This window comes from Musca domestica, unplaced genomic scaffold (genome assembly GCF_030504385.1).
Source record: "Musca domestica strain aabys unplaced genomic scaffold, Musca_domestica.polishedcontigs.V.1.1 165, whole genome shotgun sequence".
Lineage (NCBI taxonomy): Eukaryota > Metazoa > Arthropoda > Insecta > Diptera > Muscidae > Musca > Musca domestica.
Window position 1 is genome coordinate 1,214,415 of NW_026712228.1, and position 22,227 is coordinate 1,236,641.

General features: G+C 33.8%; 1 protein-coding gene across 1 annotated transcript in view; it reads right to left on the reverse strand.

The window, feature by feature from the left end:
* LOC131800516 (CUGBP Elav-like family member 2) overlaps positions 1 to 22,227 on the reverse strand; it is a gene marked incomplete at its 5' end in the record, with an annotated part of 149,734 nt that overhangs the window by 56,142 nt on the left and 71,365 nt on the right. The window contains 4 exon segments of the mRNA XM_059120293.1: positions 8,750 to 8,776; positions 12,724 to 12,909; positions 15,725 to 16,025; positions 20,808 to 20,989. Of these exon segments, the coding sequence (XP_058976276.1) occupies positions 8,750 to 8,776; positions 12,724 to 12,909; positions 15,725 to 16,025; positions 20,808 to 20,989 (696 nt within the window).

Here is a 22,227-nt window from a genome sequence, read left to right on the forward strand (position 1 = left end):
CGTGGATTTTTTAAATTAAATTTTCAAGGACCAATGAACTTGGATTTTTAAAAAAATTCAAGGATAAAAAAATTGGATTTTTTAAATTTCCAAGGACCAAAAAATGTGGATTTTTTAAATTTCGAAATACCAAAAAACGTGTATTTTTAAAGAAAAAAATTTTCAAGGACCAAAAAACTTGGATTTTTTAAGAAAAAATTTTCAAGGACCAAAAAACGTGGATTTTTTAAATTAAATTTTCAAGGACCAATGAACGTGGATTTATAAAAAAAATTCAACGATAAAAAACGTGGATTTTTTAAATTTCCAAGGACCAAAAAATGTGGATTTTTTAAATTTCCAAGGACCAAAAAATGTGGATTTTTTAAATTTCGAAGGACCAAAAAACGTGTATTTTTAAAGAAAAAATTTTCAAGGACCAAAAAAACGTGGATTTTTAAAGAAAAAAATTTTAAGATCCAAAAAAACGTAAATTTTTTCAATGACCAATGAACTGGTTTTTTTTTTAATTTTCAAGGACTAGGGAACGTGGATTTTCGAAAAATATTTTTTAAAGCAACTTTTCATACAATAAACCTGGATTTCCAAAGAATATATTTTTAAAGACCAAACCTCCAATAAACTTTGAGTGGTAAAGAATATTTTTTCCAATATGTTTTTTACAACTTTTTGAAATTTGAATATTAATTTTTATAGGGTGTTAAAGCCAAAAAATTTAAATCATTTGTCGAAAATGTTTATAAAAAATATTTCCAAGGTGTTTTGAGCTATCTACGATTTTAGTTTATTTTGCAAACCTTTTTTCGATTCAGGACAATTTTGGATGACCGTAAATGATTTAGTCGTGTATTCCTAAGAACATTATTTAAGCCTTGGTCGTATATATTTAAGGTCTATTCAATAGCTGTAAGAGCCTGGATCATAGATCATGAATTGTTTATGACATTTTTCCATATAAATCTTGCATTTACATTTTAAAGAGTTTAAAAGCAATTTTCTAAATATTTTTTTTTTTTGAACTAATTTTTATTTATTTGCAAGTACTTTTTGAGAATTTTTTAGTTACTATTGGCTTTTAATATAATATAATGAGTATATTTAAATGATTCTTGAGAGAGCATTCATAAATGTCTTCGAATTTCTCGTTTTCTCCGCCTGGTAATACTGTTCCTTTACAGAAGCCAAGAATAACAATATTAATAAAGTACCACAGTACTACACTCACTATACCAAGTGGCTGCTCAATATACAGAGAGCCTGAAACCAAATAAAACTCGACCGAAGAGGAAATCTAACAAGCCGCACATCTTCAAGGATTGTAAAAATTCAACTAAGCGTAAAATCAAGTTCACTATGAAGAACAAATATAGTATAACGAGTTTGCCATGGATACGTCATATCGGCAAAACATCATCATTAGTAGCAATGGAATCACCAGCACCATGTCGTCCTTATCATCATCATTATGAAGAACATAAAGTTAGGTATGACTACGACTGAATTATGACTGCTAGTAGTAGGGTATTGCCAGAATTTGGTTTCTTGGTTTATACAATATTCAATGTTAAATGGTAAAAGTGTGAAGAGTTTCCAGATATTCTTGTTAACCGGCGCCTCAGGCAATTAGAGTTAAGAAAGAACTGTCTTGGTGGCAAATTATAAAAAATTGATTAGGAAAACTATATATTTTGTAAAAAAGGACGAATTTTTAAAAGGACCCATGTTTGTATTTGAACACCAGTGAGCAACATTAGGAAAACAATACATTTTGTAGTAAAGGACGAATTTTTAAAAAGACCTACATTTGTATTTGAACCACACTGGGTATACGACAGTGAAATATACTTTTCTTCAAATTCTTTCATATCCTTGTTCCCAAAAGCCTCCAAAATGTTATATGTAAATATAAAAAAAAAATTATATATAAATAAATGGTTAAATGCTGATGGTATACCGGGTGAGATGAAAAAACTGCTACCAACTTCAGACCGCTGTCATTTCTAAGCCACACGTCCGATAGCTGTTCAAATTATTCCAGTGACAGCTCATTATATTGTTAACAAGTGTACAAAAGCATTTTTGTGAGAATTTTCCGGAAAAAAAGTCATTCGTGATGAAATTCAAACATGATAGTGTGATATTTGGTTAGAAAACCACCAGTAGCTATCATTAGAGCACAGCAGCATTTATATGTGAAAATAATCTTTTGTGCCTCGTTACCGTGATACTGGTGGCGAATCCCAATGTCAAGAAAGTGGACGCAAGAAAAAGCAACATCAGCAGAAATGGTTAAACAAGTAAAGAAGCGATTTGATGGAAACCAGCGTCGCAGTGGCCGAAAAACGGCTCGTGAGCTGAACATATCGCAATATTCCATTCGGAAATATTGAAAAATGATCTCGGGGTAAAGCCAATAAAATTCCAAAAAGTGCAAGAACTTACAGCGCAACAGAAAGAAAATGGACTCAAAAGAGCTATAGAGTTGCTTCGCTTGGCCGAAAGTGGTGAACTGCCGAATTTGGTTTTCTCCGATGAGAAAACCTTCGTTGTCCAGCAGTTTGTAAACAAACAACATGATCGTGTTTACTTGCCAAAGAGGTCAGCTGAAAATTTGCACCTTCGGTTGGCCACCAGAACTCAAGCTACGGCCATGGTGTTGGTGTGGGCCGCCATAACAGCCTGTGATCGCTCTCCGCTCGTATTAATCGACCGTGACATCAGAATAAATGCCGAATATTATAGCGAAAATATTGTGGAGAGTGTATTAAAGCCTTGGGCACGCAAATATTTTGACCGCAGACTTTGGACATTCCAACAAGGCTCAGCACCATCGGACTCAGCACGCCACCCATGAATGGTTAAAAAATTAGGGTTCTCGCTTCATTTACAGCGCACAATGGCCACCAAAATCTCCGGAAACCAATCCGTTGGACTATTGTGTCTAAAAAGGAAGGTGTATTTTGGAAAGCAAGGTTGGCACTAAAAAATACCAAAGTGTCGATCAGCTCAAGCAAGCGCTTCGCTGGGAATGGGCCAAAATACCGCAGAGCAACATTCGGGCAGCGTGTGATGGTTTCATTGGTCGTTTATGGGCCATAATTCGTGCCAAAGGTGACCAATTCGAACAAATCTAAACTTATTCTAAAATTGGATGCTATTTCCGACATTTTTTGTTTTCATTCAATTAAATTAAAAAAAAAAATTAATTCTAGATTTTGACTTTGTTGCCGATTTTTAATCTCACCCTGTATATTAATAATTTTCAAGATTTGATTTTTTTCTTTGATAGAAAAATTATTAAATCTAGTCTAAGGAGAAAGTGTTGTTATAAATTGACATTTGGAGATCTTTTCTGGGCTTCTAACATATATTAAACCCTGTAGGATCCCTTGCTGGGTAGAAGGCTATTTTTTGTAGATTTTCGAAAGAAAGTTTTTTGAAGTTTCTCTATTGATGGGAAATTTCCTTAAGTTTTGCACTGGTGGCAGAACTTGATCCATGCTTTTTGCCCAATAGAAATAGGATAATGGTGTTTTGGATCTTCCTCTTGCGTATTTTATTTTTAATTATTAAATTATTAATATTTTTTACTATAACATTTTTGCTTTATATTTAATTGGAGGATAACGCAAATTTTAATTTTAAATTTCCAAATTTTACATCCACTTGCACTAACTTGTCCCAAAAGAATTTATTCAAAGTAACAGTGAAATTTGCGAATTGTTCGTTCGTAAAGAAATTTTGTTATTTTAGATACGAATATTTCTATTCAATCGCATTTCCTTCGTAATTCGTAAATTCCGGGGACTTCGGTGCTACCATGGGATGCATGAGTATTATAAGTTTTTACATTTGGTTGTAACATCGGAAAAAGGAAATGGATTTAAAAGAAGAGTTCTGTCTAAGGAATATTTGCTATTTTTATAGATTCCGTGCCGTTTATCGGTCCATGGCATATAGTATACCATATAGTCGCCCATGCCCTTCTGTAGTCTATGTTATTTGCTTCCGCCATTCTTTTCCCACTTTTCGTTTGCCATTTTGGAACAATTGCAATAATTCATTCGGCATAATAGAATTTTTGTGCAAAAGCATACTGACATGCCTATTATGAACGTATGTTGCCAGCCGCCGCTCCAAACACCAAACAACCCAGCGACCGACCCAGCAGTCAGCCAGCCAACCATCAAGTCATTCATGCCGGCATTGTTAAATGAAATTATAACCGCCGAACAGCCGTTGTCTTTTCTAGCAAATATCCGAAAAAAATAAGAAGATTCGCCCCCTTTTTTGAGATGGCCATTTGGGTACATGGTATCAGTAGCGGATGATGGCATTTTCACTTCTAGCTGTTGGTTTTTTTCGCCCTTTTTTTCAAATTGGATAGCCAGTTGCCAGCAGATTGGAATATCAACATCTTTTATGGCGTTCTCTTTTTTTGGAGGGGTTTTAAGGGAAGTTTTCACTTCTATTTTTTTAACGTCTATCGTTGTCAGCAGTTTTGGTTGTGGTGTAATAATTCTTTTTTTTTGCGAAAAGAACAGAATGCGTAGCAGATATCTTAGGAAGGACAACTTTCACAGAAACCATAAGTTTTGGGATAGACTTTTTATTTGTTGCGTTTGTTTCTCTTTGCATTATTGTTCTCAAGACTGTTTTCAAAATTTATGGATTTTTTTGGATGAGGTTTTTGGTCATTTTATATTCTTACCACCGAATATTTTAAGAAGACATATTTGCAACTTCGTCATTATTCATTTAAGATTCTTTAAAAAAATATATTTATAAATAAGAAAATATGAAATAAAATAAAAAAAGTTGACAAATTAAAAAGAATCAGACGGTTTTGCCGACAGATGTTGGTTTATTCAGCCCCAGTTGGTTTATTTCAATATATTTTGATTTTCGTTATGATTATTCAAACTATTGACCCTTTATGGTGTAGGTTACAAAGGAATGGACAAAAGGTCTCCATTTCGTATCTGAACCAAGTCTGATATAAATATGGCAGATTTGGGTTATACCGACTACTTCATTCATGAGAAATGTAACAATTTTTAAAAATTAGGAAATGTGTTTGAGATAACAGACCGAAGCATTCAACTTCATTTAATATTGAAAAAAGTATTGGGATAAACATCGAACATTTATTTCCATTCCATTTCTATTTTTATATTTTTGTGGGGGAGTTATCAGAAGGAATGAGCAGATGAATTCTTCATTCACTTCAGATCTCAGGTTACCAAATTTTTAAAGATTCGCTGTTTGACATATTATAAGAGATATAAATATTGAAAATTGTGACCCTATGTGGAGGAGGTACCAGAATGAGAGGACCGATATGTTCCATCTTCAGATCAGTTCTTGAGTTAGTACAATATTAGGATGTGTGAAATTTGAAGGGGATCGGATGTTTTTTTTCGGATTTTATAATCGTTTTGGTTATTCAAAACTTTTACCCTTTGTGTGGGAGTTACCAGAAGAAATGGTCCGATCTCTACTATCTTTATGAAATATCTTGTGTTGATAGAAATATTGAAATTTGCCAAGTCTGAATGAAATCGGATATTAATTTCGCTCTTTATGAGTTTCATGGATACTCCAAATTTTGACCTTTGTGGGGGAGGTACCAGAAGGAGTGAGCCGATGTATTCCATCTATACACCACATCTTTTTGGGGGGAGTTACTTGTTTGAGAAAACCGTTATTGTACATTTTAGTACCCTACCTAACACTATCGCGATTTGCAAAATTGGAGCCATATCGGATCATCCTTTCTCTTTCTGTGCAGTAAATTATTTTCTTCTAAAATGTTGACATTTTGTGTGGAAGGTACCAGAAGGAGGGCAGCGATATTGCCTATCATCGAACCAGATCTAAGTTTGACAATAGAAAATATGATGTACCTAATATGGATCAAATAGTTATTGTTAGCAGCAGCCAGACCGAAAGACAGACAGACGGACGGACGGACATCGCTACATCGGCTCCAAATATCCCGAAACGGATTTGGTCCAAAGATATCTAGGGTTTAAACCGTTATTTCGATGAGGCACGTTTTGGCTTTGATATATACCATCTGTTGCCATATGCCTGATGGTATTATGGTAAGGGTATTATTTCTTTGCGAATTTATTTGTAACATAGAAAAGGAAGCGAGACTGACCCAAGTTACTTTTGAGAATCCTCATAGAATCACTTTCTGAGTCGATGTATGCATGTCAGTCCATCTGTCAATGTATTTTTGTGCACAAAATACAGGTTGCATTAATTACCTAATGAAGATGAAATTTTCCAAACAATATTTGTTTGGATCAAAGACGAAGCGTGGTGAGAATCAGTTCAAATTAAGATATAGCTCCCATATATTCAAAATGGTCAATATCAGTCCAAATGACCTGGATACGACCGAATGCAGTCTACAAACAAGTGCATTAAATTACCATATTTATGTTTCATCTGATTTGGAGTTTAACTTCCTCACATGCGTAATATGCACTCCACAACAAGGATATTTGATACCGGATATCGGATACCTGCTCGAAAATACCTCTGCCAAATTTTATCGAGATCGGTTCATTCATCTTATTTTAAGGTTATTGCTCACCATATATTCATTTGGTGAAACTCGGTTCGGTATATCTATTGATCCAATAAATATTTTTAATATAGTCCTTATCGAAGTCATATTATGCACCATACAGCAATGTTATTTGGTACTAGAGGTACAAAAGCCTCCATAAAATTTGTTGAAAATCGATTCAGAGTTGGATATAGTTCCCAAATTGAAACTACTCTATAGTCATGATACGCATTCAAATAAGGTTCATAGTTGGTATTTTTTTATACGTATAGTGTATCATATGTTCGGCCCGCCCGACTTTTGACCTTTTCTTACTGGTGTTAAGTTTAAAGCCGTACTTTTTGTTAGTTTGTGCAAAAGTACGCTACAAAGCATCATTTTGGAAGGATGAAGTCAAAGATAAAAATATTGTTAATCAAATTTTACTATAAGTAACCAAAGAAAAGAAATTTTCATCTCCATTGCATATCAGCTGGGCCGAACTTTTAATACCCTCCACCATTTGAAACGAGCTTGACAAATTAAAACAAAAATCCGATAACTACCACTTAAATGAAAATCGTTATATGGGGACTAAACGAAGACGTGGTCTTGCATACGAATTTTTTGCCATAGGTTCTAGTACCCATTAAGATCTTCCAATACGAAATTTGTTACAATTCCCGTGAATAATGTCGCAAAAATCATGAAAATACCGAATATAGGGAGGTACCGTTATATGGGGGCTATTCGAGGACGTAGACCTGCATAGGAAATGCATTAAGATCTTCTGCCCATTAAGATCTTCTAATACGAAATTTTAAACGATTCCGGTGAATAGTGTAGAAGAAATCATCAAAAAACAGAATATTGGGGGCTATACGACGACATGTACCTGTATACAACATTTTTTGTCATGGTCTGTAGTACCTACTACGAACTTCAAATTCGAAGTTTGAAAGACTTCCGGTGAATAAAGTCGCAAAAATCATGAAAATACCGAGTATCAGGAGGTAAAGTCCTATGGGAGCTATACGAAGACATGGACCTACATTCGAAATTGTTTGCCACAAGTTGTAGTTAAAAGGTACTACAACTTGTGGCAAACAATTTCAAATATGAAATTTAACACAATTCCGGTAAATATTGTAGCTAAAAAAATAAAAAACTGAATATCGGGACGTACCGTTACATGCATGTATGCAAAATTTTTGCCCTCTATATCAATTATTTCGAGAGATAGCGTGATTACAACAAACAAACGGACAGACAAACAGACAGACAGACGGACATCGCTAGATCGTCTTAGAATTTTACGCTAATCCAGAATATATATACTTTGTAGGGTCTATTCTGAATATTTCGAGGAATGGTAGAGGGTAAAAAAAATATTGCGAAAATCTTCTCTAATTTTTCGATCATTTTTTTTTTTCGGACTCTATTCGATTTTAGGCCTCAAAGTAAAATCAAATTTCGTTTTAGTCGAAAGTAGTCAAATTATAAAATATTCTACATAAAATTTCATTGTGAATAGCTTTTATGAAAATTGTATTCAAAATGTATGCTTTTATTGTTTATTTGCTCCCTTTATACTTCAAAGTAGGAAGTAAGAATTATTCTATATTAAATTTCATTGCAATTCAGAGACTCACCAAAAAAACGAAATGACTATTGTTGTTGGATATGATTTTCACAAGATAAATAATTTATGTTATATTATTAAAAAATATATATATATATATTTATTTTATACTAACTATTCGTCAGGTCCACAAAATTTATCCGATTGGCTGATGTCTGCTCAGCCGTTTCCGCTTTGAGAGAACGAACTTTGCGCTGTCTCGCTATAGAATTTCAATGGTAAATACAATAACAATTCAATACAAAAATTTAGGGGAGACAAAAAGAAAGAGAGCGAGAGAGAGAGGGGAAGAAACACATATTGAAGATGTACAACATTTATTATCACTTGTTATTATATTTTAGGAAGAATAAAAGAAAGAAAAAAAGCGACATGCAAATAAACGTATTTTTTGAACGTAAAACAAAAAGTCAATTGGAGATTTGAAACGAATAGCAAGTATTTGGAAAACGAACAATAAAACAATAATGAAGCCAATTTCACAAAAAAATTATAAAAAACAATTCGAACATAACATTTAGTTTGTTACATTAATTGTTTCTCACCTGTATTGGCAGATTTTCCTAATAGACCTTTTTGATGTGTTAAGATTGCATGTATCAAATGGAAAGATATAAATATGGAAAAGTGAAAAAATATAAAAATTAATATTTTTTTTATATATGAACTGGTAATAATTTTAACATGTAACAAAAATATTTCAACATGTAAGAGATATTATTTCTGAAAAAATCGGAGCAATTAAATTTTTTAATATCTAAGCATTATAATTTATAAAAAATAAATATTTATGAAAATAAACGAGAAGCTGTAAATCCAGACGATAAGGATTTTCCATTAATTTTTACAATGAATATTTCCCTCTTCCTTTCAAAGACTGCTCTTCTAAAAATTATTTTAGGAGGAGAGATATTTTCTTGGAAGCAGACTCCAACCCCGCAGACCCAATATACACCATATGATTTTTTTCATAATTAATCTGACCTTCTTTAAAACAAATTAATTTAACTTAAAAAAAACTACATTGACCACTGCAAGACATGTGATTCGCATGCATTTTTTGCATTTGACAGGTATTATTAAGCTTTCCTTTCCCAATTGATGTCCATTAATCGTCATTATTGAATGGCACGAATAATTTCGATATATTTACATACATATGGACTGGGTTTTGGTTTCGCAACCACAAGCAGAGACTGTGAAAATTCGTCCCCAATTGAATTGTGAAATAACACCCAATCGTCCGTCCGCCTGCCGATGGTGGTGTTGATTGTTATTGTTTTTGGCCACAAACATTAAAAACCTTAAAATAAGTGTCTAAAGCCTTTTGTTGGCTGAATGGCATATAACAATTGTGTCAAAGAGCTGTGCCATAGGTCAGTTTGTCGGTCGCAGAGGCAGAGGGGTAGGTGTGATGGGCCGATGTATTTTGAAGTAGTTTACGAGGGAAGAAGAGAATGGTGGGCTGGAAGTACTTGAAGAAGAATACATGATTTTTCCTAGAAAACCTTTGAATATCATTGTTTGTGAGAAGAAAATCTAAAAAATCATTTTTCAAAAAATGTTTGAGAGATTTACGCCTTTATAACTCTCTGCAAAAAAATATATGAAAAAACACGTCTCAACCTGGCTTCTTGAAAATATATTATACACATCGAAGCCTTAGTGGGATCCTAGAACAATATTTTTGTAAAATTTACGCCATAATAGAGCCCTTCAAAAATATTCCTAAAAAAGCTATACGTTAGGTAGTGTTAAAAAAATATTGTCAAAAAAAAAAATTCACGACATAGCGGCCGTAGAAAAAATATCTTCCTAAAAATATACTAAATTATGTTGATCCCTGAAGAACTCATTCTTTAAATAAAAAATATTCTTAGAAAATCCACGCCTTAAAAATCCAGTTCTCTGTTTGTCCCTGGAAAAGAATATTTTTAGAAAATCCACGCCTTAGTTTGCCCCTGGAAAAAGTATTTTTAGAAGATCCATGCCTTAGTTTCCCTTTGGAAAAAATATTTTTAGAAAATCCATGCCTTAGTTCGCCTCTGGAAAAAATATTTTTAAAAAATCCACGTCTTAGTTTCCCTATGGAAAAAATATTTTTATTTATTTCGCCCCTGGAAAAAATATTTTTAAAAAAACCACGTCTTAGTTTCCCTATGGAAAAAATATTTTTATTTATTTCGCCCCTGGAAAAAATATTTTTAAAAAATCCACGTCTTAGTTTCCCCCCTGAAAAAAATATTTTTAAAAAATCCACGTCTTAGTTTCCCTATGGAAAAAATATTTTTATTTATTTCGCCCCTGGAAAAAATATTTTTAAAAAATCCACGTCTTAGTTTCCCCCCTGAAAAAAATATTTTTAAAAAATCCACGTCTTAGTTTCCCCCCTGAAAAAAATATTTTTAAAAAATCCACGTCTTAGTTTCCCCCCTGAAAAAAATATTTTTAAAAAATCCACGTCTTAGTTTCCCTATGGAAAAAATATTTTTATTTAGTTCGCCCCTGGAAAAAATATTTTTAGAAAATCCATGGTTTAGTTCGCCCCTGGAAAAAATATTTTTAAAAAGTGCACATCTTAGTTTCTCCCTGGAAAAATTGGTTTTAGAAAATTCATGCCTTAGTTCGCCCCACGTCTTAGTTTCCCCCTGGAAAAAATATTTTTAGAAAATCCATGCCTTAGTTCGACAATGGAAAAAAATATTTTTAAAAAATCCACGTGTTAGTTTCCGCCTGGAAAAAATATTTTTGGAAAATCCATGGTTTAGTTCGCCCCTGGAAAAAATATTTTTAAAAAATCCACGTCTTAGTTTCCCCCTGGAAAAAATATTTTTAGAAAATCCATGCCTTAGTTTCGCCCTGGAAAAATATTTTTAAAAAATCCACGTCTAACTTTGCCAGTATTGGACTCTGAGAAAAATGTATATGAATACTCGTCTTAATAAGTTTTAGCTAAAATTATCTGAAAAACCCTTCGCCTTAGTTGGACCCTGTAAAAATCCATCAATAGTTCACCCCTTGAAAATACTTTTTTTAAAAAAACTACCTTGGTCCCCGCAACAGCTCATTCTTTAAATAACCGAGCCTTAGACCAATTAAAAAAGTTTGTTTTTTTCAAAAAAAAAAAAAAATAAATAAATAAATAAATAAATAAAAAAAAATAATATATAAATTTTTGAAAAATCGAAGCTTTACTTGGTCCTTAGAAAGATATACCTACAAAATTAACCCAATTAATAAAGTATTCTTAAAAAAAGGAATATTTTAGACACAAAAAAAATATTCTTTCGAAACTACTAGGGTTAGTTGGTCCTTTCATATATTCTTCAAAAATCCACGCCATAGTTGGCACGTGAAAATAATATTTTTGATAAATTTAATGACCTTTTTGGCCTTTAGAAAAAATACCCTTAACAAAAATCGCCTTGTATACTTTCACATGGCTCGGAAAGAGTCATTCTCATTACCCTATAATGAGGTTTCCTTTGAACATAAACAGAAATATCCTCCTCCCCCTTTGTAAAAGTTGTAACTACCTCCCTGCATTTTTTGTCCATGTCATTGTAGTGTTGTTATTTTCTCCCTCTCTCTCTCTCTCTCTCTCTCTCTCTCTCTCCTTTTCTCTCTGACTGGCATATAATGAATTATTTAATTAAATGATTTTTAAATTATCAATATAATTAAGTTTAAGTCATCAGAAAACCAACGGATATTGGGCCATGGGAATGGTGGATGAGTGGATGGACGGGTTATTGGGCAGACAGTGAGGCGAAAATGACCTCACAGTTCGCGACGGATAGGATTGTCGGTATGTCTGCGTGTTGTTTCTGTGGTCTGGGGGATTACAATTTATTAACAATATCCGGCAATCAATGGTCAATGATGCATGGCCATGTATTAATGGTGACCACCATCGAACAGCCGAAAGGGGAAATATCAAAGGAAGGCATGCAAATGAGGGTGGGTGGGGGCCGTCATATATATGTATGTGTTAAGTAATGTTGTGTAATTTTCACTTAAACATTACTTATGAAATATGGGGATTAAACTGGCAATGCTCTTATTAAAAGTTTAAATAAATGTGAAAAGGGGGAGAGGGGCTCCACTGCAATTATCCATTGAAGGATTAAAACATCTCATTGTTGTTGTTGTCATTATTATATATTGGTTTTAATCAGCCAGCTGTTTCATAACCGTGATAGCGGTTTGAGTTATAGATTGACATGTGGTAGTTTGTGGTACAAAATTAAAAGTGGGGATTTACTTAACAAAAAATCCAGGGGATTTTCACAAAATTTTATGGGCGACATCAACAACAACAACAACGATAAAAAACAACCTGGCTGATAATGATAAAAGCTGTTGATATTTGAGGCTTAATTTGAAACTTTTTAAGCATCAATTAATTAACTTTTTCTTATCAAAGTTTTTAAAAACACGCACACTCACACACATGTACACATAAATACACACCCATTTACATTTGTTTACATATTAACTTGGCTTATTATATACTTACACAATAAGGCGGCTGTATTTGTCAATTGAGCATTGCCCGGATTGTTGGCCGTGTTCGTCAATGAGGATTGAGTCATGGCTGCAAGGGCAGCTAAATTTTGTACAGTCATCGGAGGTAGTAGACCGGCGGCAGCAGCCGCTGCTGTGGCCGCCGTTGTGTCCGCCGTATTTGTTTGTGCACCCAGGCCTGTGAGAAAAATAAAAATAAATACATTTATTAGTAATTGATATAATATTTCTTAGGGAACAGTGGATCAACTGCGGTATGGAAGTAAGTTGTTTTCCAGTAGACAGAACAAGGGTCGATTTGAGAAAATTTCCAAAATGATTTGAAAATTCTTTGCGAAATCATTTAAATTTATTTATTATGAAAAGAAGTCGATGTTTTCAAATTCCCTTTCAACTACCAAAAAACTAGAATATATGGTCAGTTTATAAAGTTTCAAAGAGGTAGAACAATTTTTGAAAACAAATATTTACACAACATTAAGTTTATTTGAGGTTACGGGAATACGTGAAAATTTGACACTTAAAATACCAAAAAAAAAAAAAAAAAAATAAATAAATAAATAATTGAAGCACCAAGAATATCGACATATTTTGATCATCAAAATCTAGTCCTTTCAAATGGATGAAATGCTAAAATGACCCAGAAAAAATATTCTTAATAAAACCCACGCTTTAAAAAATGCAGGCCTCAGTTTGGCCGTGGAAAAAAAATTCTTTAAAACCCACCCCTTAAAAAAATCGGGGCCTCAATTAAGCCTTGAAAAAAATATTCTTAAAAACCCACGCCTTGAAAAATCGGGGCTTCAATTTAGCCTTGAAAAAATATTCTTAAAAATCCACACCTTAAAAAATCCAGGCCTCAGGTTATAAAAAATATTTTTATAGAATCCACGCCTTAGTTGGGCTCTGGAAAAATTAATATTTAAAAAATCCACGCCTGAGTTGACTCCTTAAAAAAAAATAAAAATCCACGCCTAAGTTGGGCTCTGGGAAAATTTATTTTTAAAAAATCTACGCCTTAGTTGGGCTCTGGAAAAATTTATTTTTAAAAAATCCACGCCTTAGTTGACTCCTTAAAAAAAAATTAAAAATCCACGCCTCAGTTGACTCCTTAAAAAAAAATAAAATCCACGCCTCAGTTGACTCTTTGAAAAAATATTTTTTAATAATCCACGCCTCAGTTGGTCTTTAAAAAAAATATTTAAAAAAATCCAAGTCTCAACCGACTTCTTGAAAAAATCGACTTCTTACAAAAATCCACGCTTCAGCGGACTCCTTAAAAAAATAAAAAAACGAAAAAATCCACGCCTCAGTTGACTCTTTAAAAAAATATTTTTAAAAGTCCACGCCTCAGTTGACTCTTTAAAAAAATATTTTTAAAAGTCCACGCCTCAGTTGACTCTTTAAAAAAATATTTTTAAAAGTCCACGCCTCAGTTGACTCTTTGAAAAAATATTTTTAAAAATCCACGCCTCAGTTGACTCTTTAAAAAAATATTTTTAAAAAATCCACGACTTAGTTGGTCCTTGAAAAAATATTTTTAAAAAATACAAGCCACAGTTGGCCCCTTGAAAAAAAAATCACGCCTCAGTCGACTTCTTGAAAAAATATTTTTAAAAAATCCACGCCTCAGGAGACTTCTTCAAAAAACATTTTTAAAAATCTAAGCCTCGGAAGACATCTTTAAAAACAGTTTTAAAAATCTAAGCCTCGGAAGACATCTTCAAAAAACATCTTTAAAATCTAAGCCTCGGAAGACATCTTCAAAAACATCTTTAAAAATCTAAGCCTCGGAAGACATCTTCAAAAAACATAATTAAAAAATCTTCCTCTCAGTCAACTTCTTGAAAAAAAATATTTTAAAAAAATTCACGCCTCAATGGACTCCTTGGAAAAATATTTTAAAAAAATTCACACCTCAATGGACTCCATGAAAAATATTTTTAAAAAATCCACGCTTCAGTGGACTCCTTAAAAATATTTTTAAAAATCCACGCTTCAGTGGACTCCTTGAAAAATAATTTTTAAAAAATCCACGCTTCAGTGGACTCCTTAAAAATATTTTTAAAAAATCCACGCTTCAGTGGACTCCTTGAAAAATAATTTTTAAAAAAATCCACGCTTCAGTGGACTCCTTAAAAATATTTTTAAAAAATCCACGCTTCAGTGGACTCCTTGAAAAATAATTTTTAAAAAATCCACGCTTCAGTGGACTCCTTAAAAATATTTTTAAAAATCCACGCTTCAGTGGACTCCTTGAAAAATAATTTTTAAAAAAATCCACGCTTCAGTGGACTACTTGAAAAATAATTTTTACAAAATCCCCGCCTTCGTTGGTCCTTGGAAATTTTTTTTAAAATCCACGCCTTAGTTGGTCCTTGGAAATTATTTTTAAAATCCACGCCTTAGTTGGTCCTTTGAAAAAATATTTTTCAAAAATCCACGCCTCTGTTAGCCGCTGGATAAAAAAAAATAAAATCCCACGAGACTTTTGGAATTTTCGAAAAGAGTTAAAGTTCAAATTTTCGCAAAGAGTTGAAGTGCTTCAAAGATTTGAGAGACAAAAAACTTAAAAAAACACAAAAAATTACAGCTCCGATTTCTTCACATCGAAACACACATTCTTACCTTTGACCAGGCTACTTCTTAAGGCATAGTTGTTGTTGAAAGTATTTAGTCTTTGTCTTTTCGCAGTGTGGCATCAACGAGATATCTTAGAAATATTCAACACAAAATTTAACAAACTATAAACACAAAAAATATACATTCCAACATTTCACAAAAAGGGGATTTCAAATCCCACCTCTTTAAAAAAAACAGCATTTTCAAATGCATTCTCATCATCATTTGTCTTACTTCCATACCACTGTTCCCATGGCGACTGAATCTAACCCCGCAAAGCCGATTCTCTGGCAATCATTGAAATGTAATAAATTCAAATCAAAGCTTGCATTTCTAAAATTCCCATTTGTCCCCCCGGGCTTCACACTTACCTTGCAATAGTTGCTGTTGCAGACCCACCGCCTGCAATTGTTGCAACAGCTGCAATGAGGCCGGGGTTATGGCATCGGCTCCCAACACCGGACTGGCCTGTTGCGGTGTACTTGGCATTATGGCCGGCGTCGAGACCGTTGTCGCTGTCTGTCCCAGGGGTATATTCATGTTCGTCGCCAAATTCCACAGATTCGCCTGGATCTGTTGGATTTTCTTTTGTTCCTTTTCCTTTTGGGTATCGGCAAATTTCACTACCAATGGCGAGGTGCAGCCTTCCATGGTCTTGTTTTGATTTAGTGTCTGCGGGCGAGCGAGCGGGCGGACGTCATACGAAAACAAAATATGAAATGAAAAGTTGCAAAAAGCAAAACGGAAAAAAATAAATAAATTTAATATAAATAAAAAAGTGAAAGAAAAAATATGAAAACGAAAGAGAACAACAATAACAACAACAGCATGAAAAGAGAGAGAGAGGAAGAGAAAAAAAACAGAAATCCATGAATTTCAAATGAAGTTATTTTGGCTGTTTGCTTGTGTTAAAAAATGCAGTGATTTTTTTGCCTCCAATGGGGCAATAAATCTGAAAATCCGTCGCGTTTTTTTGTTGCGCTTATTTTTTGTTGGCATTTTTCAAAAAATATTGCTGCAGTTTACTGCAGAGATTTCGTTTTAGTTTGTTTGTTGGTTGCCGGTGCTTTGGTTTGGTTTCAATGTTAACAGTTAGTGAAATGCAATTTTCACAGTTCAATAAATTTCAATAACTTACACCAGTTGGGGAAATATTATAGATGTGGCCGAAGCTAAGAGCCATCTTTACCATACCTTTAATGTAGTGCTTAGAAATCTGTACTCAATGTTCAAAGATATATTTCCCGTCAAAAAAAGTTAAGTTTTTTAAGCTCTCCACTCTGAAGTAATTCGAAATTTTTATGACCTATGCCACACTGTGGTACCGTATTATTATGTATTTTTGAATTTGGAGGTATCAAGCAAAAGGAAACGTGATAGACCCATTGTTGGTTTTTTGAGCATCATAAAATCACATTTTGAGTCGATGTATGCCTTTCTGTCTCTGATGCGAATTTATACCTACAACACTCTGTGTGGAAAGTTTGATTAAAATATTGGTCTTAGACCCTTGATGACCCTTGCCTCTAGAGAAAATAATTTTTGTTATTTTTTTTTTTTTGTGTTTTCCTGCAGTATATCCTATGAAAAAAATCTAGAGCTCATTTCCCTCTCTAAAAGGGGAGGTATCACAAAAATGGTACCCATACCTACAATTTCTACACCTTTTCTAATATAGGCAAATATTTTAGCATATGCTATATTTAATCAAAATCGAGCACTTATTTTATATTTTAGAAAATTTGTAATTTTTATTCAAAATGGTGACCCTCTATGCGGATAGATACCTGATAGCGGAAGATATCTGATACCAAAAATTTTTGAGGAGTGTATATTTCGAATATGAGGGACTTAAAGACCAAATCGGATAAAACATATATATGTGAGCTGTAGCTATATTTGAATGGATTTTCACCAAATTGGACATACTTGCTTATAGGTTAAACTTGGTCGAATGTGCCGCAACACGTCCTATTTGCACAAATATTACATAGATTTAAATCGAACGAAGTTATCCATAATATTTAGCAAGAATGAGCTCTATGAGATATAACAAATGTAAGGGATTTAAACACTATATATATGGAGCTATAGCTATATCTGGACCGATTTTCACCTAATCTAAAGTACTTATTTCTAGACTGAATTCGATCCGAAGTGCCAAAATTCACTCCATTTGGACTGATATTAATCATTTGGTGCACAATAACCTGATATCTGTCGAAGATATCGAAGAGGCCATATAAAAGTCGACCAAGGCGATCAGCCGAGAATATCGCTACCGTACGAGCCAGTGTTGAGAGGTCCCCAAGAACATCCCAAAAACGCCGTTCTCAGCAGTTGGGCATGTCTCGGTCCACTTTACAACGGATTATTCGCATTGATTTGCATTTGTTCTCGTACAAAATTCAATTGACGCAAATAATGTTGCCTGCGGACAAGCCACGTCGATTGGAATGGGCCCATGGGTCCGTCGAATATGGGCAACCCTGTATATGGGACCTATATCCAAGTCTGAACCGATCTTGATAAAATTTGGCAGAGGTTTTTGTGGACTGTATATGATATCTGATACCAAAGATCATTGTTGTCGAATGCATATTACGAATATGAGGGACTTAAATGCCAAATCGTATGAAATCGTATGCTTTACTTGCTTCTAGACTGAGTGCTGTCGGATGTGCCAAAATTTCTCACTTTTTGACTGATATTGGCTATTTTGTGCATAATAAACCCGAAATCTGTTGAGGATGTATGGGAGCTATATCTAAATCGGATCCGATTATCACCAATTTTAATAAGGTTCGTTCATGGACCAAACAAATATTGTTTGCAAAATTTTATCCCAATCGGATATTAAATGCGACCTGCATTTTGTTCGTAAAAATAGAGGGTCAGACGGACTGACATGCATAAATCGACTCAGAAAGTAGTTCTATGAAGATCTGCAAAAGTAACTATGGGTCTATTTCGCTTCCTTCTCCACGTTGAAAAACATTGTTTCCGAAAATGTATATCTTCACCTAAAAGGGTATACGAACAGGTGAAAAAAGATGTAAGTTCGGCCGGGCCGAACTACGTATACACTCTACCAATTGGTACAAATTTGGCAAGAAGTCGTGGACATGCACAGACACATTTCTGTCACAGGCTGTAGTATTCTTTAGCAACTTCAAATGCCAAATTTAAAATAGTTCCAGTAAATAAGGTCTCTAAATTAATCATAATACCTAATATCGGGAGGAACCGTTATATGGGTGCTATGCGAAGACGTGAACCATTTTCTATCTTATGCTGTAGTATCTATTACGAACTTTAAATATTAATTTTGAAACAATTCTGGTAAAAAATGTCGCTTAAATTATCAAAATACCGAATATCGGGAGGTGTCGTTATATGGGGGCCATAGGAAGACAAAACAAAAATTTGAGTAAATTTTTATCAACTTATATCATTTCGTTCGAAAGGTAGGGTGATTTCCCAGACGGACAGACGGATATACGGACAGGCGGACGGACATTTTTAAATCGATATAGAATTTTATGTTGATCAAGAATATATACTTTGTGGGGTGTGAAATGTATATTTCGAGGTGTTACAAACGGAATGACAAACTATATATACCTTCCATACTATGGTGAAAGGTATAAAAATGTGGTCAAATGCTGAGGGAAAGAGTTGTACCAATCTGGTTCGATTGAGCGAACTAAACCTAAATCTAGTTTCGTGGACTCCGATCGTATGAGTGACATGAAAACTCTGCGTATGAGTGATATGAAATATATGAAATCACTCATACGTTTAGGAACTGGCATAATGCTCTATGGACTATATTGGCACAGCTTCACTGCGGGTTCATATCTACCGGTAAACCGACACACATTCCAAAAAATATATTATTGTCGCAAAATAATATTCCTTAACTGTTCTTGATATAATTAAATTTGGCTGGAAAACCACAAGTGGCTATCCTTATAGCACTCCAGCATTTAAATGTGTATAAATTTTTTGCGTCTCGTACCATCGCTCGTTACAGTGATTCTGGTAGCGTAGTCCGACGTCAAGGAAGTGGACGGAAGAAAACAGCAACATCAGCAGAAATGGTTCGAAAAGAAAAGAAGCGACTTGATCGAAACCCGTGTCCAGTTGGCGAAAAATGGCTCGCGAGATTCAAAGAGCTAAAGAGTTGCTTCGCTGGGTCGAAAGAGGTTAACTGCCGAATTTGGTTTTCTCCGATGAGAAAACATTGGCATCAGAATAAATGCCGAATATTATAGCGAAAATATTCTGGAGGGTGTATTAAAGCCTTGGGGACGCATACATTTTGGCCGCAGGACTCAGCACCATCGCACTCAGCACGCGCCACCCAAGAATGGTTACAAAATGAGGTTCCTCGCTTCATTTCCAGCGCACAAGCGCTACAAAAATCTCCGGATATCAATCCGTTGGACTATTGTGTGTGGAGTATTTTGGAAGGCAAGGTTGACACTAAAAAATACCAAAGTGTCGATCACCTCAAGCAAGTGCTTCGCCGGGAATGAGCCAAAATACCGCAGAGTAACATTCGGACATGACGATTTGAAACATGACAGTTTCATAGGCCGTTTGAAGGCCATAATTCGTGCCAAAGGTGACCAATTCGAACAAATCTAAACTTATTCTAAAATTTGATGCAATTTCCGACATTTTTCGCTCTCATACAATAAAATTAAAAAAAAAGTCAAAATTATGGCGTTTGACTTTGTTGCAGTTTTTTTATCTCACCCTGTATATGTAATATTAGCCCAAATTGAAAATATTTTTAATATTCAACCCAGTTTTACCATTTGGAGAAACTCGGCCCGGTATGTCTATTGCTCCAAAAAAATATTTTTTTAATATAAACCTTATCGAAGTCATATCACGTCCTATACAGCAATGATATTTGATTCATAGTTGGTATCTACTTCATAATAATTCCCGAAGTATACTTTTTTGTTATGGGAGCTCCATAACAAAAATAGTGGTGTAGGGTATGATACCCGGCCCCACCCGAATTTTGACCTTTCCTTACTGGGTTTACGTGTTTTTAATTTGGAAATTATGGTTTTAATTGGTAACTTCAAACGAGTTTCTCTCGAAAGTGATTTTTTTCACGTGGGACACTATGTGACTTAATGAACGACATGTACTTCACGGGGCTTCCGATGAATATCTGAAGTCTTCACAAAGGTATTACGAAGTTAATTTACCCTCTATATTACTGTGATGGATACAAAAATTTATGAATAATTATTTCCCAACCGATTTAAGTTACTTTAAATAGTTAAAATTATTTTGAAAAAGTTTTCATTGGTTAATATTTGTTAAAATTCTCTCATCGAAATTCCATTTCACCAAAACCATTAACTCAAAGCTCATGCTGTTATGTACTTCATCATATGTTAGTTACAAATATAAAAAAGGGAAAATTACTACTTTTATCGCAGATATCGCCGAATGCTTGGTAGCGTAAGTCACAAAGGCACACCCTTTACTCTGGCCGTTCTGATCGCGCAATACCGTACACTCTTCAATGGCTCCGTGGACTTCAAATAGTTTTCGAACGTCGTTTTCGTTCAGTTTCTTATTTAGCATGCCAATGAACAGTTTGCGTTCTGAAATGAGATAAGAGAGGAAGAAAGAAAAATGTTATTAAATATTTGATTTAAAAAAATAGCAACAATTTTAAATTTGAATTTCATTGTCAAAACAAACGTAAGCAGCCATGTCAAGATTAGCAGACATAAAAATATTTTATAGTTTTTTTATTTTCTAAACATAAGACTAAATATAATAAAAATAATTTTTTTTTTTTTTTAGAAATATAAGTCAACCGCGAAGATTTTAAACTTGACTTTGGATAAATCCAAAACCATGAATCACAACGAGGCGGAGGTTCTCAATGAACATGTGGGCAAAAATTTGAAAATATTCTTTAAGTTTCGGAGACTGAAGGCCACATGGAATTCTTCAATATGACACTTTAGTGTTGTCGATTTTCAATGTCAGCAATAATCCATGTCCCATTTTCCACTCAACTTCAATCTGAAGATCTATGTTAATGCCAAAGTCATCCATCACCTTCAGGCAATGTCACTGTGCAATCCGATGCAATTCTTGGCTTAAGCGCAATATGAGCAGCAAAGTCAAGTTGTTTGAAAATATTTTTGTTGTTGTTGTAGTTATTGTTCATAAAATAATATTCTCATTATAAATGAAGACCTTCACAATGGCATTAAAATAATGTTTTATTGTTGTGTTCTGTTCAGTTTTTTTGTTTTGCATTCACGGTACAAGTTTTATTTGTTCTCATTATACCGCCGCCAAAACACACATTTGCACACACACACACACGCTCTCGCCCCGTTACACAAATATGGTATAAAACCACTACCAACAACTACACCACCGACAACAAAAGCTGGTCCTTGTATGTGAGCATAAATATTAACGCTTGACTTATATTTCATATACAATGCTTTTTTTTTTTGTTGTTGGTAAGGTTAAAATTCATTTTAATAAAATGTGTAAAAATACACAAAAGAGAGAAGAAGAAGTAGCATGGCGGAAGGGAAACACAATGCAAATTTTTAGCATTGCATTTTTAATTTTTTCGCTTTCTTAGAAAAAGTAATAAAAAAGAATGAATTAAAACAAAAGCTAGTCGCGGTGAAGTCGGACAGCCACGAATATTTTGAACTTTACATCGAAAATTTTAAACGGATTATTTTTAAAAATAATGTTATTTCGAATTTTTCGAGAGATCTGATAATTAATGATTTTAAAATTTTTGTAAGAGGCACCAGAATGAATGAACATGAATATTTTTACAATCTTCCAAGGAAAACATATT